General features: G+C 44.7%; 1 protein-coding gene across 7 annotated transcripts in view; it reads left to right on the forward strand.

Moving 5' to 3' along the window:
• FRMPD4 (FERM and PDZ domain containing 4) overlaps nucleotides 1–25,401 on the forward strand; it is a 688,829-nt gene that overhangs the window by 603,522 nt on the left and 59,906 nt on the right. For all 7 annotated transcript variants that reach the window (XM_053202067.1, XM_053202065.1, XM_053202066.1 and 4 more), the window contains one exon: nucleotides 2,491–2,593. In XM_053202067.1, coding sequence (XP_053058042.1) covers nucleotides 2,491–2,593 — 103 coding nt within the window. The remainder of the gene's footprint in view (nucleotides 1–2,490; nucleotides 2,594–25,401) is intronic.

Consider the following 25,401-nt stretch of genomic DNA (forward strand, 5'->3'; position numbering starts at 1 on the left):
TATTGCCTCACTGTTCCTTCAAGCTCTTCCCTTCCCTGCCCTCCATGCTCCTTTTGCTTCAGACACTAGCACCTAATATTCAACAATTTCAAGAGTAGTAGACAAAAGTGAAAACAGGTCAAAGAGTTCTGTTGTCAGTCATTTTTCGGTGTGAAAATGCTGGTCAGATAAACTGTGTCTTTCATAACAGTGACTCTGCGGAGGTTCCGATAATTTCTTTGGCATGACCAGATTTTCTCTACTTGACAATGCAGCCTTCAGCGCACAGGGCACGAGACGATTCTCTGAAGGGCGCCACTAGTTCATATCTTGAAAGGAACTGTCTTTCCTCCCTCTGAAATGCTTGGTTTCAGTTGCTTGATGAAACACAAATATTTCCATTTGATCAAACAAGTGGGGTCAGAGGTGAAAGGATGTCCTATTAATCTGCAAGTGGTTTGCCCACGAAAGTAGTTAACATCCATCAGCCAGTTAGTATGAACATTTTTCAGTCTGTGATCAGCGTTTGATTTCTAACCATTTGTTTGACTGAACGTGAGTGAATGCTTGCAGATAATCCAATGGTTATATCAACTCTCTCAAGGGATTTTCAGAATTTCTTATGTGTGCAAACACCGAATCTCGGTTCCCGCATCTTGCATTGAATATTTTTTTTATCACCGACATGAGGAAGCGTTAAGGTTTTCCTCACTTTTTTTTCTACCCAGGAAGATTAGTTTATGCTGCAGCTTGAGTGACATATATGCCAAGTGTCTCGGTGGGTGGGAAACAACTGACTTACTTCGAGATCCATCTCTGCGTGTGAAGTGTTCATTTCAATTACTAAATAAAGCAATAGCAATAATATTTGAAAGGTAATGTTTGAGCTGCTGCCTATTACCCAGTGGCAGACCTGGGAATAAAGTTAAAATTATCGTACCCTATGAATATGCAGGGACGTAATTCCATTAGACACGTGGATAAGGGAAGTATTTATTTATGGGTTTTATTTCATTCAGATGTGTGCTTCATGCAGATGTGGCTTTATGTGTCCAGAAACCTGGCACTGACCAGTTTTTAAATTATGGGAGCAAGTTCCAAGCAGGTGTTGGCCACCCTGAACTTGGAAGAGTCCACAGACCTAAGCTGAGACCCAGTTCTACTCTTTCATCGGGTTCTTTAACCTGTGTGAGCCTCGGGCATCTCATTATCTGACAGGGAGTCAAGTGTCAGTGGGATTCAAGGCCAAGCAGCCTGGCACATAATAAATACTCAGCAAATATTAGTTCCCTACCTCCTTGCAAAAACTCCTCCACATCTGCTGAGAAAAAGACCATGCTGGATCAAGACAAAAACAAGAGTCCTCTGTCATCACATGTGAGCACAGACGCACACTCCCAGGCACAGTCCCAGCCACAAAAATGACCAAACACCCTCATCACCAAGCTGATACGAGTGTCTGCTGTTTCCTTATGAATCCCAGCTTGAGTTCTGCTTCCTTCCCCAGACCTTTTATTTTTGTATTTATGTTTAATGTTTATTGATTTATTTTGAGAGAGAAGAGAACATGTGTGTGCACGAGTGGGGGCAGGCAGAGAGAGAGAGGGAGAGAGAGGGAGAGAGAGAATCCCAAGCAGGCTCCCTGCTGTTAGCACAGAGCCCGACGCGGGGCTCGATCCCATGTATCGTGAGATCATAACCTGAGCCGAAACCAAGAGTCGGACACTCAACCGACTGAGCCACCAAGGCGTCCCCCCCTTCCCCCAACCTCTTAGACAAGAATGATTAAGATGCTCCCACTTCTCAAACCTTCCCCAAAAGTATGGAACATAAGGACAAATCCTGTCAGTCTTTCCTAACACCCTCTGATGTGCTGATGGCCACCCGTTTGGGGAATACCTTCTTCTAGGGGCTTCGATACTCGAGGTATGGTCAGTTGACCAGCAGCATCAGCAGGCCTTGGGATCCTGTGAAAAATCTATGACCTCACCCTCAGCAGACCTCCAAATCTGCTGAGTCAGTCTGCAGGGCAGTAAGGTCCCCAGGGGGTGCATGTGCCCATTAAAGTGTGAGAGGAGCTGCTAGGCTGCCGTGTCTCAAACTTGCCTGGAAAAGTTCTGGAGAAATGCTGATGCCGAAGTCTCACCTCCAGAGATTCTGATTTAATTGGCCAGCGTGTAGCCTGGACTTATCCAGTGCAGCTTATCCAGAGCCCCTGAGTTCATTCTTTTTTTTTAAGTAAGCTCTACTCCCAGCTTGGGGCTCGAACTCATGATGCTGAGATCAAGATTCACATGCTCTACCAACACAGCCAGCTGGGTGCCCCTCCCCAGTTCTTTGCAATGTGCAGCCAGGGCTGGGAAGGACCCATGTGGTGAACACGCGGGTGCGGTCAGGTTTTGTGTCGCCAGACAGCACCAGGTGCTTACAATGAATCGTGATGGGGAACGGAGGACACGGATGGATGAGCGACAGTCTTCTCACCTGTACTTCATTCTCTTTTGTCTCCAGGTGGCCCCTCCGAAGGCAAGCTGATTCCGGGAGATCAGATTGTAATGATTAATGATGAGCCCGTCAGCGCTGCGCCGAGGGAGCGCGTCATCGACCTGGTCAGGTGCGTGGCTCACTCCCCGGGGCCCCGTCCTGCTGTGAAGGCTATTCCACAGCCCTGAGACCTCATCCAGCAGAGGAAGGGCTTCCCACGAGCCACTTTAGGGCAGAAACGCAAGCCCGCGCGTTCACCTTGAAAATGCTGGTGACATTGACCTCTAACATAAAAACCCATGCCCCCTAAACACAAAACACGTGCACCTTGACTGTTAACACAACGTGGTGACTCCTTTTCCCATCACTATAGCCAAAGGTCGCCTTTGTTCCCCTTCCCAAACTACTAACGCGTTGCTATTGCATAATCAAGGAGGTAAAAATGCAATGCCCAAATTCAGTATGAGTGATGAGTAATTTTAGATAATCCCATGGATACACAAACATATAGTTCACTGAGTTTTCATACTTGACTGAGTGATTCATTACTGAATTGTGAAATCATCAACCGAAGGAAAAGGATAATTAGGTCAAAGCTGCGACAGTTTAAAAATGTGCTTGGTTTATTGGTTTAGCTTGATCCTAGATAGAAGTGATTTGTTGTGTGATATTCTAAGTGGGGCACCAGAAAATATATTTTATGTGATGTTACCGTATTGGTCCAGAATCTCCTTAAGAGCCCACTGGAGTTTCTCTCCCACAGTGTAGTCAGGGCAAAAAGGGGTCATTAGAAGTTTTCCAAATGAAGCCATGCCTGTTTTATGAGTGAATCCGCTTGTGTTCCGGGGGTGTAGAGGGATAATGGGTATGTGACACCCGTCTTTTGTAAATCGATTTTTTCAAGCATAATTGACGCAGAAGCTAAAGCTATCACAACACTTTAAACTGAGAAGGGGGTCTTCTAACATTTATGCTCTTTCATAACAAAAAGTACCCCTGCGCTTCAAAATGGCATTAAATGGAAGTGTTTCTGGGGTTTTCCGGGGAAAGTTTCTTGCCCAAGCTTAGCTCGGCTTCTGCTTCGTGGAAAAGCACTGGCTGGTCATGCATCCTTGGAAGAACTGGGAGGAGGGTAAGACAGAGAAATAGAAATAGAGGAAGCTTATTTTTCAGGTGAGCAACGATTCCAGTTTTAGGGCGGGAAGGCCCACATCCTGGGAAACCTCTCCGTCCTCGAACGGCTGGTCACCCTAATGTAGTGTAGGCCTTTTATACTGGAGCCTTTGCAGCTGGCTGGCAGAGTGCTTTGGTGGGGTGTCCGCATCTCCCCGGGGTGTGCCTCCCCTGGGCCCTGAGGCTCGTGTCCGACTCCCCCTGCATCAGGAATGAGACCTCTGATTTTCCCATGGGGCAAGAATGTATGACTCAGGAGTCACTGGGTACTTTCAAGCCCTGGGGAGGGAGGTGCAGTGTTACCATTTGGAGTCACTTCTTTCTTGAGATGCTTGTGGCTGTCGGCGGGGACAGACCTCATCCAAGCAGGCTCTGAGCCTCCTATAGCCTTGCATCCGGAGTACCTTGTTTGGGCCTGATGGCGGCCACACGGTTATTTTGTTTTCTCCTAGGTACACGCCTCTATAATCATTTCTATTGATTTGTGTGTCCGGAGGATCATAGAAGAAAGAAAATGTCTGTGTTTGGGTTTCCTTGGACTGAATTGCTTGCTGTGGGACAGAGACAGAGCCAAAGCTGTCTAAAATTAGCAATCCTACGGGGGGGGGGGGGAGCATCTAAAAAGAACCCCCCCCCCCATTTTTCCCTTCTGCTTTAACACATTACAAAGGAAGTGGCCTCTCCGTAAACAAAATCGCTGTAGGTCTTTATGGGCAACAGGGTTTGGTGAATATTCGTTGGCTAAATGCACGACAGCTCACACTCCACACCCAGCCTGCCACCTGTTTCTGCACCGCCCAGGAGCTAAGAATGGTTTTTACCATTTTTAAATGGTTGGGGGGAAAAGGGAGACTATTTTGTGACACACGCCAACCATGTGAAAGTCAAATTCCAGAGTCCGCAAATAACGTTTTGTTGGAAAACAGCCACACTCGGTCATGTGCGTGTTGCCCAAAGGTCTTGTCTCCCTATGGCAGCAGAGTTGAGCACTCGTGATAGAGACCCATCTAGCCCTTTACAGGAAAGGTTTGTCAACCCCTGTTTTAGGAGATCCTGCGGGAACTAATTGCATTTTCTTTGGTGATTACTGCAATATTGCCACACACTTGATGAAGAGGTTCCATTTGAAATGGAATGCATGTACGCTTTTTAAACATCATGAAGTACTTCGGGTGCATAAAACTTCCCTGTCACGTGTCAAGGCCCACCCTCTGGGTTGGAGATCGGGAGGGCAATAGGAGAGAGCCGAGGTCTCCTTTGTTCCTCTGACTGGCATTGGCTGTTGACTCCCTTTCGGTCATCCATCCGTAAAATCTCACTGTCCTGTGAAGTCCATGCATGAATTCTTTGGGGGTGGGAAAGGAGGGCATCCTGGGAGCCATTCGTAGGGCATACTGGGAGCACGGTACCGAGCACGGGGGTCTGGCGCCGACAAGACCAGCTACCGTTCAGGTGATCTGCTTGACCCCATCACAGAGGCCAGGAGGTACCCTCTGCCCAGATCTCGGCCCTCTGACAACGCCAAAGTTCTAGATTTCTTACGTGGACTGGAGGAGGGAAGGGGAGGAGGGGAGGTGCTGGCTGGCAATAAAAGATCACATTGTACCTCTTCCTAGAAAGTTCTGGGGGGTCGCACTTGTTCGCAGCTCACTTTGGAATGGGGCCTGAGTGTCTCTTTGCAAGTGTCTCACTAGTATGTGAGAAGAGCACAGTTTCATTCCGGAATGTGGCCTGATGTTGTGGAATCAGGATCCACCTAAGTTCCATGAGAAAAGACACCTTGTCTGTGTTGTCCCCTCACGTGTCCCCGTGACCTGGCCGCAGGCCGGGCTCACAGGAGGCGCTCAGTAACAATGCGTTGAGTAAGTGGGCAGGCTCTGAAGAACACTCTGTGAAGACTATAAACTTCGATGGTTTCCCCCAGCCCTTCCTTCAGCTCGTGTTCTGCAAGTGTGAATGTCAGCTGAGGGGTTTGATTCACTGATTTATCAAACCTTTTTAGGCACCCAGTGCATGCAGGACCCAGAGCTAGGCACCAGCCACAGGGGGCCCACAGTCCTCACTACCCTAATGAGTCATGGTGGACCTCCTCAAGACAGACAAGACCCCCACATCGAACCCTTGGGTGAATTTCTCAGAGTCAAAAAAATTTTGCTAGTGAGGAAAACACGTAGGCCCTGGACGCTATTGAGATGGTCATCTAAAGATAAATGTATTGCGCTGAGATTAAAGGGAGCAATACATTTATCTTTAGAAGAGTAACAAGGTGCTTTCTTTTAACCTAAGAAAGCCTAGTGCGATAACACGGTGCAGTTCCCCGGGATGGAACGCCCTTGGTTGTAGCGTTCCTTTGGTGGCCGATGCCTTCCAACTCATTACGCCAGAATTTGGAAATAATGCATTTCTCACTAATGAAAAAAGTTCAAGTATTAGAAGATGTTCCTGTGCCTTCCCATGAGCTCAGTCGTCTGTCCGCCATATGCATACTAACCTAAAAATGTAGCTTGTGTAACATCGTCTCTGGGCTTCTCAGTCAATATGTGTTTTAATGTCTGTATCTTACACAAGATAAATTCCCTTTCTGTTCAATAAAATATCCCATTTTCTTAGCCACTAAGGAAATTCGGAAAAACACTCATCATTTTAATAAGCCTGTAAAATTCGCTCTTTAAAAATTGGCATCCATTTACTCCTGTAAGTGGTTCAGTCTTGTTTTGTTCTTTTTTTTCCCTCCCAGTACAGCATTTGCTCGTGAATCACTTTTTGTTTCCAGATACTTTTGTGTTTCTTTGTGCGTTCTTTTTCTTATCATTTGGTTGCTCTATGATAGCAAATTATTTATTTTTCTAGAGAAAATAAAAGAGTTTCTCGGAGACCAATTTACTACTATAGTAACCACATTTGGGGTTTTTCATGTAGCCTCAAAAAGCTGTAATTGCTGTGCTGAAATTAGACGAGTTCTGTTCATTTCACAGTTGTCTAAGTTGTTAACTCTCGCTCATACTTTCGAGTGGTTGAGGAGCAAAATCTTTGAAGAATCCGTGCCCTTTGCAAATTACCATATCTTTCTTCTTTAGAAGTATCCAAGGATAATTTCCCTTGGCTTTTCATAATTAGGCAAATTAACTTAAAAGAGTTCCCAACATTTTATTTTTGAAATCTATGGAGTATAATTGCTCATAGACGTTATGAATTGTGCCCCATCCCTCAAGGCTAGCCAATCCAGTTGAATTTATTTGACTTCAGCAAACAATTATTGAGCATTAGCTGGGTACCAAACGTCATGTAGGATACTGGCGATACATAAATACCAAAGACGTGATTCCTGCACTAAAGGAGGAGACTTCTAACTAACTGCACTGTATTTACTAGTGTTGCAAGGCTGCGGGGGAGGGTAGTTTTCGGTGGGAATGTTTGGTGAGGGCAGATGGGGATGTGCAGGAATGTAGTGAAGTTGTAAAGGGTGGCTGTTGACCCTGAGTGGCAGGGCAGGTTATGGCTGGAGAGGGGGCTGTAAAATTGATCTCGCCTTTGTCCCCCGAACCCCCAGAGCCTCCTGATGGACACTTCCTTTCCAGTGTGCAGTTACGAAGATACACATTGCTCATGTGGCTGTCCTAAACCACAACCTCAAAATCTGGTCCTGCAGCCGCCCCTCTAATGCGGCAACAAAGCTGCTGGCTTGCTTTAGACTGGAGGCACTGGTCTTTTGTGATTCAAGATTGGATAAAAAGCATGAACTTCTGCTTCCTCCACCCAGGAGAATCCGCGTGCGCACGCAGTTTCGCATAGAGTCAGAATGTTCCTGGAGTCCCAGCAGGCCAATCGCAGTCTTCGAGCCCTGGCAGCAGAATCTGAACGTGCTGGCTCCCTTCCGTCCCTTTTGTTTCCATCCGAGTCTGAAGGTAACGGTGAAGAGCCAGATATGCGAGCAGCTCAGTCTTCCCCACCCTTCCGGCATAGCAGTGAAAGCTGAGGGTTGTCCAGCCCGTGATGAGAAGGCACAAGGGTTGAACTAGAAACTAGCTCCCCTTCTCCCAACTCTGCGACAGGGCAGCTCACCATCCCTCCATCTGTCTTCTGTCACCACCCAGGTTGATTATGCCTGTTGGTGTATGTAATGAGCTGTGCTCTAGGTACAGCCACATCTAGAGAAGATTGTCCACATCTCTCGGATGCATCACCCTTTCTATACTAATGTTCTGTGATTGCGGAGCAGTAGGGTTCTTCCAATAAGTATAATAAGAATAAGACTAGATGGTAAATTACTAACCATCACTTTAATTCACAAAGGACAAACACTAATTTTTAGTGGCATTCCTTTTCCCTAAGTGACTATAATATATAAAAAACGCCAGGCAATGTACAAATTTCCTTCTAAAAAAAATTTTTTTTTTAGTGTTTGTTTTTTTTTTTTTTTTTTTGAGAGAGAGAGAGAGACACAGTGCAAGCGGAGGAGGGGCAGACAGAGAGGGAGACACAGAATCCGAAGCAGGCTCCAGGCTCCAAGCTGTCAGCACAGAGCCCGATGCGGGGCTCGAACCAACGAACTGCGAGATCATGGCCCGAGCCGAAGTTGGAAGCTTAACCGACTGAGCCACCCAGGCGCCCCTGTACATATTTCCTTCTATGGCCAGGAAGATTATTCCAATAATTATGACCAGAATGCCCAAAAGCACAACTCATGTCTTCCTTAGAACACGTACCTCTCAACAAGACGGATGAGCCAACTCACCCCCACAATCACAGCCAGAGCTCTGTGTATAGCTTTGAAGGGTAACGTTTTTGACATTCAGGAGGAAAAAAGAGAATATTATCAATCACATCCCGACTAATGATGAGAGTTAATATGTATTAAGTCCTTCTTATATGCTAAACCCTTTCATTCCTTCGTACGAAGACCAGACAACACTTAGACGGCGCTCCCAATACGCTGTCCTGTGTACATTTTGTATAGTAACTCATTCAGTCCTCACAGTGATTAATGGATGCAGTGGTTACCTCTGATTTACAGATGGGGAAACTGAGGTGCAGCAAGGTTAAGGGAAGTGCCACCATCCCGCAGCTAGTAAGGGGTGGAGTGAAACCCAGTCTGGCTCCTGTAGTGACTGCTTTTAACCTGCTCATCACGTGTACTGCTTAGAACAGCCCTGTGAGCAAGGAGTGTTGATAGTACCCCATTACAGAATGAGAAAGGGGCTTAAAGAAGTTAAAGCACTTGCTCAGGGCGAGCAAGGAGGCGCACAGTGGGGGGTGGAAGAAGCCAGTATGAATTACCTGGACCTGTTCGTACCGAGGGAACCAGCCTGGTTATCTGGCATACAGAGTCCTCACTCCGTAGGCCCAACAGACAGCAGAGCTATATTTGGCCTCTAGAACCCGGATCTTAGCACCCACACCCTCCATTTGGGGATTGTACGCAAAGAGCCCGTCTCCTGTCCCAGGTTGGCCAAGCACTCACTTTGATTTTAGCAGGAAGTGCTCAGGAGTACCTGGCTGTTGTAATTCGTGGAAGACCGGCAAGCTTAATAAGGGCGAGAGAAACCATTTAGAAGGGACCTGTCGAAAAATTAGATCTCAGCCCATCTGTCTTCTTATCAGTCTCTCTCCTCATCAGAATTATAATGGAAAGTCAAATCAGATCATGTTCCAGGGGCGCTGTGTCTGCAAAAGAATATATTAGGAGGGTCACCTTCCTGTCTAATTTCGGCTGGGCTTAGATGCATCACGATGCTGCTTAGTAAAATAACAAAGCCAAGAACATCTACGGAGCATCGGGCATATAAAATATGCATGATGATGTATGATACAATAAGGCCTTATTATGGAAAGACCAGCAAGCAATTTCAGTGAAAACACGAAAGAACAGCCCCTTGGTATGCTGACACCACACCTTGTAGACTTACCTGATACGTTTTCTGACAATTGCAAATTACAGAGCCTGGGGAGAAAGAGGTCAGCAGTTCTAGAAAATGGAACGTGTGCAAAAACATTCTAATAAGGACAAAGTAGAAAAGGCGATTTGGGTCCATAGTTCATAAAGGTGATAATGAAAATTAAGAAGAAAAATGGTGTCGTTCAGATTATTTCAACATCCCTTATATTTTGTTAACGAGCACCGCCAACTCTCTCGGCACATCTCGCCATTACCGTACATGCTCATGTGCAACTCGTGTGTGGAAAACGAGCGTCGAAGATCGAAGAGTCACAAAAAGTTTTAAACTAGGGCATGTTCTCAATTAGCTCATATGGTTGACACTACTGAATATCTTAACATCTTATCTATATTAAGAAGAAAATGGTAGGGGCACCTGGATGGCAACCAGGTGTGTGGGTTTGAGCCCCGCGTTGAGCTCTTCACTGACAATACAGATTCTCTTTCTCCTTCTCTCTCTGCCTCTCTCTCTCCTCTCTCTCTCTCTCTCTCTCTCACTCAAAATAAATAAACTTAAAAAGCAAAAATCAAATATTAAAAAAAAATGGTAGAAGATGATTATTGGCCCTATGCTGTGTTCTGTTAATCCTTTTGAAGTACAAGTTTATAAATTAGTCCACACACTTTCTATATATAAGTACTGAAAAGACCAAACAAACAAAAATCTTGGTGAGCCTTCAGTCAGAACGTGACCAGGACCAACTCAAAGCCCCATTCCCTAGAGATTTTACTAGAAGGTCTCAAACGCTCAGCACGAGAGCCCATCTCTTCAGGCAAACCAGTGGGTGGGCAAGAGTCTCTGTCCCAATGCTCAGATGTGCAAGAAGTGTATTTTTTTTTTTTTAAGTAAGCACTATGCCTGGGGCACCTGGGTGGCTAAGTCGGTTGAGCGTCCGACTTCAGCTCAGATCATGACCTCACGGTTTGTAACGGTTATAACTCTTTAATATATGAATATCCTAGTATTTAAACATCTCTGGAGATCTTCTTTTTAGTCTTGGTCATGTTCATCCAGGAAAATGACAAGTTCCCCTGGAGAAAGAAGGCTTAGGGGAGATTCTGAGTTTTGCCACATACCAATTCATTAATTCTAGGGTATTTCCTCAAGCATACCCTTTCTTCATTAAAAAGTTCTGCATCTAGGGGCGCCTGGGTGGCTCAGTCAGTTAAGCATCCGACTTCAGCTCAGGTCATGATCTCAGAGTTCATGGGTTTAAGCCCGTGTCGGGCTCTGTGCTGACAGCTCGGAGCCTGGAGCCTGCTTTGGATTCTGTGTCTCCCTCTCTCTCTGCCCCTCCCCTGCTTGTGCTCTGTCTCTCTCTGTCTTTCAATAATAAATAAACGTTAAAAAAAATTTTTTTTAAGTAAGCACTCTGCCCAATGAGGGGCTTGAACTCAAAATTCCAAGATCAAGAGTTGTGTGCTCTACTGACTGAGCCCCAGAAGTGTATTGTTATTTATCCATTATATAATAATCCGAATTTTATTCCAAATCCCCACCCTAGTGTCCGGTCAGTTCATTCCCTTGCCACAGTGCCGAGTCTCCATCTGGGGGCATTGCCGTAGCAGGAGGAGGCACTGGGGGAGGTAAAGCGTGTCCCCTCTGCCCGCATCATCCATTTTGCTAGAACTTGTTGGGATATCTTTGTGCCCAGCTGGTCTGCCTTTGCTCAGTCACCTAGGCGCGGCGCTGCCGTGGCATCCCTTGTTCACCACTGTCGGCCCTTCCTTAGCCACCTCTCCGTCATCGTGGGTGCGCTTACCCCTCCTGAGCCAAACTGGGACATAGACTACTCTCTGGGGCTCTTTTCCTCCAAGATCTGGTCCCCCCCTCCCAGAGTTCTGACTACGAAAGAAAGCCCAGATCATTGTAGTCTTTAGTTCCACCAGACTATTTGAAGGTTCCCAGTGGAATCTTCCTGGAGGAAAAGCTCTTGAAAAGAGGGGAAGGATGCCTGTTCTTGCATAGGCACCCACAATTTGGTGCTTTTCTGCATACCCTGAGATCCACTCTGTTCCCCCACCCTCTGACCAGTGTCCATGCCAGAGAGGAGGAAGCTTTCCTCTGATTTGCTGAATGTCCTTCCCAGCCTTTAGTTTTTATCTTCAGTTCTTAGAGCCTAGATATTTTTCCACTTCTGTCACAGCCCTGTCCTGGACTGATGAGTGGCATGTGATCTGGCTGACCACATGGGCAAAGAAATGAGGGGGGAGGGCATGGAGATGAGAGGGGAATGTCGGTGAATATTCCAAAATATTATCCTGCTCCCTGATGACAAGACATGTTGTGGCATAGAAATCAGAGCAATTTGATTTCAAATGCCACCTCTGAAATGGATTAGATGTCTGATGTTGGACAAGGGCTTAATTTATAGTAATCCTGTGTCTTGACCCATAAAACGAAGATCTGTTGTAAGAATTAGATAAACCAGAATGAGAGAATGTATGTGAGAACACTGTGTGACTTGTAATCAGTTAGGTCTTTGTGTCAGATGTTGTCATTAATGCTCTTGACGTTGCAGAGTAGGAGGTTGGAGCACCATCCAGATATTCCATCCAAACCATGGAGAGGAACCTGAAATTTAGTTCCAAGGAAGAGAACTAGGAATTTAGTCTTTCAGGATAAAGAGAACTTGAGGAACGATGAAAAAACCCAGAAGGCCGTCAGTTGGTTTGCCAAAGCTGGCCCCCAGAGCTCTAGAACCCAGCAGTGATAATCGTGAACTTGACTTGGGGATCCACACAGGTGTGCAGCCGTGCGTTGGATGAGGTGCTGGCCAGAACATGAGGGATTTAACTGTTGTGTCCTATGTGTGAGGTGGTTGTGGGACTATTGGCATGTGCCTTGCTGAGGTTAAGATTAGGTTAGGAATGTCCTAAATCAGGAGTCAGCAAACTTTTTCTGCAAAGGACCAGGTTGTAAATATTTTAGGCATTGCCGGCCATATGGTCTCTGTCACAGCAACCCGATTCTGCCATTGTAGCACATGAGCAGCCATAAATAATATGTAAACAAATGAGTGTGGCTGTGTTCCAATAAAACTTTGTTTACAAAAACAGTGGGGGACCAGATTTAGCACCCCCCCCGCCCCCCCCCCCCCACCTGCCTGTTGTCTGCTGGCCCCTGGCTTAAACCAATGAAAATGTAAAGGGACCAGTTCTGAAGATAAGAGGGCAATAGGGACAGGACAGTGAAACAGAGTGTTGGGGGCGGGGGGGGAGTTTGCTAGGGATCATCATAAACAAAGCAAATATTGTGGACTCCCTGGCCACCTAAAATCCTTTTTGGAAAGTGGAGAGATGGGGGGAAAAGTAAGAAAACAAGCAAACAGGTAAACATCACAGACTTCTGTAGCGTTTTCACTTATCCTCCCTAGTCAGCCCCCAAAGTTAATTACTCCCGTATCTTCAGCCGCTGAAATGTACATACATCTTTGTTATGATCTATACCACACAAGGTTATCTGTGTTTGTGAACTTGTCCGTCTTTGTCACAAGTGTGGGTTTTTGTTTTGTTTTGTTTTGTTTCGAGAGAGAGAGAGGGCAGGGAAAGAGAGAGAGAGAGGATCCCAAGCAGGCTCTGCACTATCAGCTCAAAGCCTGACGCAGGGCTTGAACTCATGAACCGCGAGATCATGACCCGAGCCCAAATCAAGAGCCTGATGCTTAACCGACTGGAGCCACCCAGGCGCCCCACAAATGTGTGCTCCTTAGTGACAAAGACCAGGATTAGGATAACACTAGCTGCTGTGACAAACCCCAGACTCTACGGTGCTCCAGTCACAATAGGAATTTGTCAATCAAATAAGGTCCATAATGAGTGTTCCTGATGGGCGGACCGCTCTCCTTCAGCGGAGAGTCCAGGGACCCAACCCAGACCCTACCTGTTTTGTGACTGGCCATCTTCAGCACACGGCTTCCAGTTTGTCCTTGTCAGACTGCAGAAGGGGAAGAGCTTGAAAGGGCACGTGGAAGGGTTGCCTGGGCCAGGCCCGGAAGGGGCGGGGGCGGGGGCGGGGCCGAAACGGCACTTCCAGTCTCCTTCCTTTGGCAAGAAGCCAGCCACATGGATGACCCTACCTGCACAGAAAGCTCTGTGCCGTCCGGGAGCCTGATCGGTGGCGGGAACGGGCATGCAGAGCCCAGAGCCACTTTCTGCACAGACGCGATTTTTTGTGTCACGCTAGCCTTCCTACCTGGTGCAGTGCTCAACGCAAAACTGAAAAGAGATTTTTTTTTTTCTTTTTTTAGGAATACCTCTAAAAGCGAGTGTAACACAGACCTTCCTTTTAAAAGATTATGTGCAATTTGTCTCATTAGTCTTTTCATCAAACCGAAACAAGCCAATAACCTTTTCAGCAGTGGCGCCGGAAGCAGGTGCATTGTTTGTCCCCTGCTTTCACATATGTGTTGGTTTTAGTCTTGCCACCTGTGTTCCAAACGTCTCCACCACTTCACCAGCATGGCTCACGGTCTTATCTCTATCCACCTCACTTTTACTGGCTGCATTCTTCTCAACCACCTCACACCACCTTAGACTCTGCTCGTAGATTTGAAATGAGGCGTCTAGGGAGTGGTTTCAGTTACCGTTCCGAAATTCAACTGCCCCTTTCTGCAGCATCAGGTCTCGTACCCAGCATAACCAGAGTTACATTTATGCCCACGCTGAAGGTGACCTCTGGTGTACTTTAAACTTATCTTTTCTCGAAGAAAAGCAGCGGGGGGCTCTAAAGGTTGTATTTATGCCTTCTCTGCATTGTTTACATGTGAACTTGCAGACCAACCTCCTCCCTTCCTAACTGAGTCGGCATCCTAGCTATGGGATCTCCATGTGCCCCCTTGGCGTGGCTTTGCAGAATGTAGTGGCGTGAAACAGGCAGCTCTCAACCAGCTGTCAGTCGGGGCGGGTAACAGCTTTAGAGTCCCCATCCCCCAGAAGTTTGTGATGGAAGATGATGGGTGTTTTGTGGGAGGCCATTCTTCACCACGCAGGTCTGTCCTTGAATGGAAGGAAACTTAACATCTGTGGCCCCATCTGCTAAATCCTAGTGGTGCTCCCCAACACTTGGGGATGTTCTCACCCCATTGAGGACCACTGGAGACGACAGTTACGAAGTCTCGTCTTAAGCGTACTATGATCGGTAGTCGACCCAACTCACCTTCTTCTTAGAGGGTACAGTTCCAAATCCCTGCAAATGAACGATTCCCCGGCGAGTGGGAATGTCCAAAGATGGTGAAATATCCATGAAATGGTTGAGAAGAGAAGAGGGGAGGTAATGAGGCAAGTCCTGTCCCGTTCCCAAGCAACAGAGCAGGGAGCAGGGAGGCAGCAATTACCAAGAGCCACCCTCTCCCTGCTGGGAGTCCAGATGGTATGGTAGCAGAGACCCCGTGTTCATAAACTAAATGGTAAGACAGTGAATTTTAGTTATAAATAGGATCTATAAAAATGTATTGGCTTATAAATCTCCGGCAGAAAAAGATTCTTTGAACAAGTAAGATGCAGGCAGAGATTTTGTCCTCCCTTGCCACTCTTTCGCTACTGTGTTTTTTCAAGCAAACAAAGTCTGCTGGAAGAGGCACTGGAACCAAATTTTTGAAGACAGGAAAAGTGAAGCAAGCACCATTTTTTGAGCCCACCCCTGTGCCACATACACCAAATCCTAGCACACCTCTGTGATCGGGAAGAAGGAGAGTCATTTACAGTTAAAAAAAAAAAAAAAAAAAAAACACACGGTTAAACACATGCTGACTGTATGCTAGGCTCCAAGCTTCGCTAGTGAGTTCTGGAATTTGCTCAAGGTCACTTAGCCATACTTGAGGAAGCCAGGAAGTCAGTCCAGTGTCCATCTATGATATGTACTCTCTGTTACTCCATGTTGTCCCTTGGTGCCTGAGTCACATCCCCAGGACCCTTGCATGACCTGAACAAGACGGGAACTCTCCCAGGACACAACTGAGAATATGTTTCCCGCCAGGTCACTGGGTAAGAATTATTTTTAAAATTTTTTTTTTATCTTTTAAAGTTTATTTTTTGAGAGAGAGAGAGAGAGAGAGAGAAAGAGAGAGAGAGAGGAGCGCACACTCACATGAGTGGGGGAGGAGGAGAAGCAGAGAGAATCCCAAGCAGGCTCCCCACCTAGAGCACAGAGCCCGACGTGGGGCTCAAACCCGCACACCATGAGACCATGACCCGAGCCGAAGTCGGACACTTAACCTCCTGAGCCACTCAGGTGCCCCAGAAATATTTTTCAAAAGGATGTTTTTTATAACTGGTCTTAGGGGGTTACCATTTTGTACACACTACCTAGTCTCTTTTTCATGTTGGACAACATGCATACCCACAGAAAACGGAGACTGTCTTTGACACCATTTGCCCACTCTGAAATAATTTTTGATTCCACATGCAAACATATGAGCCTGTCAAATCAGCTTTTATTTCATCATTTTTGCATATTAGTATCCTGTATATTATAAATCAGTCTTTACTAAGCGTACCAAATTATATTCCACGACGTAGTAGTCATTAAAAAGCAGTTAATAAGCCATTTGATTACAACTTAAAAGATGAAATAGGAACTCGTTTACTCTGTGAGTTACTTCTGTTTGGACAGGCAAGTACAAAAAAAAAAATGCGGATCTTGGCATTTAGACAGAAGAGGGTGTAATTTATTATTATTCTGAACAAGATTCCACTTCTATTTCAACACCTTTGCCTTTTTGTATTCTGAGTATTTCCCATGTAAACAACCAAGGCAAAATTCATTGCTGACTCTAGATCAAATAATAAAGGATCCAGCAAACAAAAGATTTGTTAGTTTCCCCCCATATGAGAACTTATCACTATTAAACATCTTTCTTTTCCTTTTACCTCCGTGGTGACGTCTATTTATATTTTTATGCACAAAAGAGTCTACATCTCTGTGTCTAATAAATGGGATTGCTCTGTGGACTGAGCATTCTTGGGTTTTTACAAGAAGCATGTCAAAGCTGAATTTTCATCACCCGCTCTGAAACTCTGCCCCAGGGTGTTTTCATTTATATTTAATGTTAAATCAAGTATATTAGAGGTGGAACAGACTGTTCTTTATCGAACCCAATCAATAGTATCAGCTCACTTTGAATTCCCGGAAATCACATAGGGAATGTTCTTTCTCATAGAGCACTTCAGGGTATCTGGGTGACTTGGAGTTTGGTAATTTCAAAACTGAATAGCCAAACACAGGAACAAAGGAAACCTCTCTCGGGATTTATAATAAAAAATAAATAAATAAAAAATACCAAGCTTGCGGAAAGATTCCAAAAATGTGAAAATTTCGAAAAAAACGCACGCGCATTTCTCACCCTTTAATTTCCTGCATATATTATGTTTCTGAAACACAGCGAGGTACCAGTTTCCATTATTTTGCAAAGTAATACGATACGTGGGAGGCCCCTAAAAGTGCGTTTCCTCTGTAATTTGTTTTCTTTTCTCCATGAAGCCCCTTTCCTTGGGCTCTCGAATATACAGTTTGTCTTATAAGTAGCACAGCTGTGATTACTAAGAGCCTTTCAGGTAGAAGTAAAACATAGTTCAAACTGGCTTCAGTGAGAAAGCGAGTCTACTGGCTGATGGAAGTCAAACGGACCTAGGGTGGAGCTGGCCAGGCATACGGGGAGGCAGCTGCTGAAACCCGATGGTACCGTGAATCCTTTGCCCCCCATCTCTTGCCTTGGCCCACTTTCCCGTGTGGGCTTCTTTAGGAGAGCTCTCTCCCAGTAATAAGGCTAAGTCAGAGCTCTAGGTTTGCATGCCACCACCTCAACAGCTCAGAGGGGTGAAAGACCACCATTTCCCACAAAAACGACCCCAACAGAGCTTTTACTTGTCCACTAAGGTGACTGTCTACCCCTAAATAAATCACTGGCACTAAGGGAGTAGACTCTGCCTCCCGTGCAGAGCGGGGGGGGGGGGGGGGGCATTTTTAGAATCCAAGAGTTGGAGAGGTGGGTTCTGCAAAGGAAATCTGGGGGCCATTGCTAAAAGAATGGACCGGATCCTGGTCAAGCAAAGGAAACACCTGCCACTATTACTGGTCGCTTGTGGCTGCAGGTTGTTTTGGAAACGTTTGATTATGGAAAACCTTGAAAAGGATCATAAGTGTAGAGAAAAGTATAGTCAACCCATGCTCCCATCACCCAGCTTCAACAGTCATCAACTCATGGCCAATCATCCATACCCCAAGACACCCCCCTTACTCTTTCATGATATTGAAGCAAACCCCACATATCATACCATTCCGTCTATAATAATTCAATATGTATCTCTAAGAGATCAGCATTCTTTATAAAAATTACAAACCCAGGGGCGCCAGGGTGGCTCAGTCAGTTAAGCGTCTTGAGTCTTGTTTTTGGTTCAGGTCATGATCTCATGGTTCATGAGATAGAGCCCCCTCGTCGGTCTCTGTGCCAACAGCCCTGAACCTGCTTAGGATCCTCTGTCTCTCTGTCTCTGTCTCTCTCTCTCTCTCTCTGTCTCTCTCTCTCTGTCCCTTCCCTGCTTGGGTGCACACACTCTCTCTCTCTGTCAAAATAAATAAATAAACATTAAAAAAAATTAAAAACCCATAATAGCATTATCACACCTAACAGTATACAATATAATCAAATATTCACAGTATTCTTATTTCTTCCATGGTGTCTCATAGCATAATTTCTTGTTATGGTATATGTTTTTTTTTTTTATGTTTATTTATTTTGAGAGAGACACCGAGAGCATGAGCAGGGAAGGGCCAGAGGGAGGAGGAGAGAGAATCCCAACCAGGCTCCACGCTGCCAACGCAGACCCCCACATGGGGCTGCATCCCGTGAACCAGGAGACCATGACCTGAGCCGAAATCAAGAGTCGGAGGCTCAACTGACTGAGCCACCCAGGTGCCCCATTATCAGAATACTTTAAAAGAGAAAATATTTGGTTACCGTGGTGAACAATTCAGTTTTCAAAACGAGTTGTTTCACTTTCATTTCTCCCCACCCCCAATTTTTTAAAATGTTTATTTTTGAGAGAGAGAGAGAGAGAGAGAGAGAGAGAGTGAGCACAAGCAGGAGAGGGGCAGAGAGAGAAGGAGAATCAGATGCTCAATGGACTGAGCCGCCCAGGTGCCCCAGGACAAAAAGGTTTTATCTAATCCCATCTATCTTTAATCTTTATCTCCTTTTTCTCAAACTAAATCCCAGTTCTCAGTGACCCTATCATGATTTCTCAGCTTTATCCCACACCACACACATTCCGGCCTCAGAATAACAATGCTGCCACAAATAACCTGATTACCCAACTTGGAATTTGAAGATATTTTTGTTGCCATTCTATTTGTCTTTATGTCCTATCTCACAAGGATGCTCAAAATACTGTTTTAAAACCACTTGGGACAGTTCCTCTCTTTGTCACTCTGCCTCTAATTATGTGCGGCTATAACCATGGGTCCAACAGGATACACGGGCTCTTTATTTCATTTTACAAGCAATATTTAGGGATTTTATTTAGCTGTGTTTTATAATTATGTCTGTTTTCATGATTCCCAAGCCAAAGCTACAAAATGTATGTCCAAGGAAGTGTAAATTCTGTCCATGTCCTCTCCTTCCCTATTTCCTCCCATATATATGTAACGCTTATTTTTTTAATTTTATGTTGTGCTTCATTCTTCCACTGTTTAATATGAGCACATGCTCCCAATGTCTCTCCATTCTTAGAAATAATAGTAAACTAGACATACTTTTTTCACTTAACTATATATCCTAGCGATCAATACCTCATGTCATCATGTTTTTTACACACACACGTGTCTGTTTGCTGGTGACTCATCATAATTAGGAAGACGTGTATTTTTATTCAGGTGGTTGTCGTTAGACTGATGCCTTTATGTAATGACCTAGTCTCCCCGCCACAAGCACACCCCCACCATTTTTTATTTGTTTGTTACCTATTGGTGTCCTACTCTCAACATTTTTTCAATTAGCTAATAACCTCATCTTTGCCCTTCTTGCCATCTCCTTGAACATTTAACTTGAACTAATATCTTTATACTCACAATCCATGTTAATACTCAGAAGGCCTGCGTCTGCCTACCTCTGCTCCCTGTCACCTTTCCTTTTTCTCTCCTCATTTTTAGATAGATGTATTAGATATCCACCTCGTAGAATAGAGCCAACACAGGGGCTCCCTGTCACCCAGCATCAGAGTGGTAGTTGTACAGGGACCATGAGCTTGTGCCCCACTGCTCTGTAGACATGTCTATGGCGTGTGCTCCCTGGATGGGCAATCTCTCACTTCTTGGGAGGACCTGTAGGCAATTCCAAGGTTTTTCTGGTCTCTGAGCCTCCCGAGGCCCCTTTGTCATCCCTCCAGTTCCTCCCACACAGACACCATAGGTTTGATTTGGGCATCCATGGTGATATCTCACACCTAGTTTTGCTGGGATGTTGTCATGGGTTTTTGGCTTTGCTGTCTGAGTTGCTTTCCCTCTTTTTATGGGGTGACAGCATGATTCCAGTACTATTTCACCAACTTCGCATAATCCTCCCATGGCTGCAGATTTTATCAAAAAGCATGACATCTGAAGAACTATTTACAAATATTCAGCCTCTCTTCTGATCATGTAGCTCTTGAATTTCAGGAAGTCTCTTGCAGTGCTAGCAAACATATAATCAAAGGGTAACGATCATGGGTTCAGGTGAACTCCTGCTCTTTTTCATAAAGCAGAAACGATCGTATATTATGGAAAAAACAAAAAACGTTCTTATGGCACTCCTATTATTTGCCATCTGAAGTTTAAATGCTGAGAATTTTTTACTCGTGGACATCAAACAAGGCATAGATTTAAAAATTTGACTTCCTACAATGTAAAGAGTCTATTCATAAAGTAGTGTGGGAAATATTTGATCCCCTGAAGGCACTGCCTCCTGCCAGTGCTATTTTCATGCTATATGTTCTGTGATTAACATATGTGAGTGAGTAGCAGACTCACGGCAAAGATTTCCTTTATTTTCAGAATGATGATATAGAGGCTCAAAGGATACAGTATTTTCTTGAAGTTATGCAGTTGTAAATAGCAGAGCCCAGAGTCTAAAACTGATGCTAAGTGGAACGACAATGGAGAACCATTGAACCGGGCCAGGCAGAAACTATGCACACCATTTTCCACACAAGAAGGGATTCTAGCAGTTTCCATTGGAGAAGAGGCCCTGTACTTTTCATTTGCCCCAAGGATGGTGAGGAGAGGAGGGGGAATGAGAAGCTTGTTGAAAGGCTCGGGTAGTCTAAACATTGCGGTTCAATAGATCTCTCTCTCTTTTTTTTCTCCCAAGTTTTATAAGCTATAATTCAGAGAGGCACTAGGGTGGTATCTGCCCACCTCTGGATTGAAAAAGAAACATGGAATCAAGGCTATTTTAGGCATCTGTCAGGCTGTAATTACCTCTTTGCTCAGAGAAATCTTTATGTAAGACTAATGCAGATTGGCATTCCTTCGGTTTAAAAGAACATTTCCAGTTATCCTTTTAAAAGAAGGATCCTTATTAATGGTGGGTCTTTCAATATGTTTTGATAGAGAGAAAATGTTCCCAAGATGGCCTTGACATGGGAGATTTTACTTTTAATCTGGTCTGTTTCTTATTTACTTGCAAGCCCCAAATACTTTGAATTTTCTTCTTCAACTCTTTCTAGTTCAGAAATCCTCGAACGACATTTATTCAAACCTGGACTTGTCCATTTAAACCCTCTACAGAACGTTTGCCTCCATTGTGACCACTTGTTTGCTGGTCTTGGGTCGGGCTTCCAGAAGTTCACCCTGAGAGGAGGATCCATGTGCCAGTGATGTCATAGGAAGAGTTCCCAGGAAAAATAAATAGGGGAGTGGGGGAATTCGGACTTAGAAGAAAAGGAGGCCAAACAAAGATGCCATGTCAAGCCAGATTCCAGATCGGTGTCTTTGGCTCACTCCCCAAGGGAGCAGAGCCACCTGCTATCCTCCTCTACCACAGGATAGGTACTGGCCAGCGTCTGCCCCCAGAACATGTAAATTCCCATTGAGGCGGTGGCCAACTCCGTAGCATAGGGATGTTTCCTGAACAAAGGGTCAAGTCCAGTCGCTGGATGATGGGAGTCAAAGCCCTTGGGATCAGCATATGCGCTGGATACTGACTGCTGGTGTTGCTTCCACTCGGCTGTCTCGAGCAGACAAGGGTGCATAAGAAATGCAAGTTCAGCCGTGTTTTCCAGAAACACATCCGATATCAGAGACCCCCTGTACCTAATCCAACATTTGTTTCTAGCCCAACATTCCATACTTACTGACCATTATCTCTAGAAAAAGGACTTGAGAGAGAATTAATCTAACTAGAAAAAAGACCTGATATAAAAAGAAAAACATGCTTTTCTAATCTTTAACTCACACCATAAATATGCGACTAAAGCAGCCTGAATGTTTTGACTGGGGTGATAGATCCCCAGCTACTTGAATGCCGCTGGAAAGAGTGGATGGTTTTTAAAAGAAATGATCCTATCCATTAACTGTAACTGTGTCGAAGAGAGCCGAATGCAAGGAAAATGTCTGAGTCCGAGCACTTCCCTGGGTGCTTGAAATATTTAAGCAACATGGCCATCCTGATACAAGCCAAAAGTCAAATCCTATTGTTACTGCCATTTTAGAGGTGAGAAAACTTAAGACTCAAAGAAACAAAATGTGTTCATTCGATAACTATTTATTAGGCACCGCTGCGTGCCAGACCTGGTGGTATTTGCTGGGTATGGAGTAGCAAACACAGACCCGGGCCCTTCCTTCCTCGAGCCTGTGATCTAGTGAGGAAGTTGGACAGTAAGTGGTGAAGCGAGCAAATATATAGATAATTACACTCACGCTAAGTGCCGTGAAGGAAGAGAAAGTGACACTAACAGGAAGAATGATGGCATAGGAGTAGGAGACTCAGGGAAATCCTGAGTGATGAGGTACATTTAAGTTGTTCCTGAGAGGGTGGGAAAAGTCAACCAGGCAGAGTGGAGGGAAGAAATGAGCTTCGAGAAAAATAGGACAGTGTGGCTGTCATTGACCCGCAAAGGGAAATGTGGTATGAAAAGGCTAGAGAGAGAGAGAGAGAGAGACAGGAACTGAGTGATGGAGGTCTTCTAGAGTGTGGGTTAGCTCATTGTGCACCAAGAGCCAAATCTGGCCCTTTGCTTGTTTTTGTAAATCAAGTTTTGTTGGAACATAGCCACGGACCATATTGTCTGTGGCTACTTTTGTGCTGTGAGTGCAGGCTAGAGACCATCTGGCCCACAAAGCCTAAAATATTTACTGTCTGGCCCTTTACAGAACACGTGTGCTGGCCTTTGATCTTGACTATGAAAAAAAGTCTGAATTTTGTTCTAGGAAAGAGGGCACCATTGGAGGGCTTTAAGCAGTAAAGAACCCAACTTACACTTTTACAACATCACTCCGTCTGCACTGTGCGGAGACATGAGTGGAGGCGCGAGCGGAGACAGAGAAGCCATTAGAGGTTCTTGAAAGAGTCCAGGTGAGAAACTACACCTAGAGAACTGACCCAGAGTAGTCCTCAGGATTTATAAAAGCTGTGTCAGAGAGGAAGCATCAGTAGGACTTGGTGGTATATTTGATGTGGAGATTGAGAGACCAGGGTAACTCCCGAGTTTCTTGCTTGAGCTGTGGGCAAATGATAGCTCCAGGAAATGAGATAAGCCAACGGGAGTTAGCGGAAGTAATTTAGGTGAATAAGTAAGTTTAAGTTCATAAAGCCTGCGTTGGAGACCAACGCATCATGATTTTCTGATAAAACCACGTGGTCTTCCATAGGAATCATCACATGGCTTTTAACCCTCAGTTGAATGAGTGCCTCTGGCATAAGGTAAGCAATAATAAATCTTTTCACTGCTGACACTTGGAGCGATTGTGTAATCGGGCCCCAAAGAAATGGTCAGAGTGCTCTGATTTAGGCAGATATGCCTATAATTGTGTGGCCTTGTCTTTATACTTGACAGAGTTTATGTCTAATTTATATGATGCATAAGTATGAGCTAATTTGGAGCTTCATCTTGAAGAGAAAAAAAAACATTTCAGGCCATCGATTAGAATCTTTTGGTCATGAATTATATATGTACCCACCACACTGCAGAGAGCATCTTTGGGGATGTACAATATAGGATTCAGAATAGTCGTGGGGCCCTTGCCACTATAACGTTTGTGTCTGACAGCTGTGGGAGACCCACTCACCATGTCTCAGGTCCTGATTTGAAATCAGGAGATTCTAGAATTGTGCTGAGCCATAGGCTGGCCAGGAGTAGCTCTGAGGGCCCCAAGCCTAAACGAGACCTCCCACGTGTGAGTCATCTTCTCATCTAGGCAGGTGGCAGGGCAGTAAGGGGTTTTCCTTCGGCGGCCTCACCGCTTCTCTCAGGTGGAAAGGAACTTTAAGCCCCATCATACCTCCGCCCAAGTCTTCTTAAGCAGCAGAGCTGGCCCAGGTTGGAACGTGGGGATCTATATGGAGGACTTTCATTTCCCCTTCTTTAAATGAACAGCCGGTCAGAATTCCCCCTACCAATCTTACAGGGCATATGTTTAAAGACATGTTTATATGATACATTACATGAGTTTCAAAGGAGCCATTAATGTCCCATTTGGGCAAAGAAAATGCAGTTTTTAAAAGAACTCCTAATGTGTGTTTGTATAATTGTCTCTCGTGGTATTTTTAATGTCACTGCTGTTTATCAAATATGAAAAATAAGACTTTACCATATACTATCAAAATAATATTCACCCAGCAATAGTCTCCTACCTATTTTATATTGCCGGCTAATAATCTCATTTTGTTTCCAAAATGCTGTGATCCATTCAGACCTTGTTGTGTTGTATTGCATATTATTTTTCTATGCATGGTATGTTGTATTATGCGATGGGTAATTTTGAGAACTCTTGCTCTTTAACTCAGTTTTTATATTTCCCTTTTCTTATCTTCCTCACCACCCTCGAGGACATTTTTTCTATTTTACATAGTTTAATATCCATCCTCCTTGAACATAATGAAACTCAAGAGAAAAAAAAAACAGTGTAAGGGACAATTTGTTCCTGTCCTTAAGATGGTTACATACGTTTTGATTTGCATAATTTTTAGGTGACTCTGGTTGTGGACACGCTTCCATTTGGTGGCAGGACCGAAAAATCTAGGATGATTAAAAACGGAAATCACCAACTTCACCTGCTGTTCTTAATAGCCTTGAAAGTACAAAATGGCAATGGTTCTCCTGAAACTCTAATCTCTTATTATATTGGGGATATACTGGGAAATGATCTAAGCCACCCTGTTAGGTTCTATAGGAAGGAAGCTGTTTCACTACTTAGGTTTGTTTGCTGTTTGTTTTCAACCCCAGTGGATACCTGCATTTGAAAAGTAATCTTTGTGTGATTCTTCATGTAGTAATTAGATAGCTCTTGAGAGTGAAATACTTTCTTTCTTCATAGCAGCAGCCCAAATGTAGACTCTAAACCCTATTAATTCAAAGCAGAAAGGTCTTGAAATTCAGTGGCAAGGTTAGGGCAGTCCAAGTGCATGTTCAAAGCAGGATTTCCCAATAGACAGGAAAACAAGACTTCTCTCTGCCTTGCCATGGATTAATTTATAAATAGTTCTCTTCGGTTGAGGCTAAATTCAGACGTGGCAGGCACACTTCAAAAATTTAGTCTAAATCCCACAACCTCTTTCCATCAGTGAAATATTATCATGGTTGACTGAAAATCTGTCAACTTTTAGAGAGGATTAGGGCATTGCTAGGTTTTCTGAGAT

The sequence above is a fragment of the Acinonyx jubatus genome, chromosome X, assembly GCF_027475565.1.
Source record: "Acinonyx jubatus isolate Ajub_Pintada_27869175 chromosome X, VMU_Ajub_asm_v1.0, whole genome shotgun sequence".
In the NCBI taxonomy this organism is placed as follows: Eukaryota; Metazoa; Chordata; class Mammalia; order Carnivora; family Felidae; genus Acinonyx; species Acinonyx jubatus.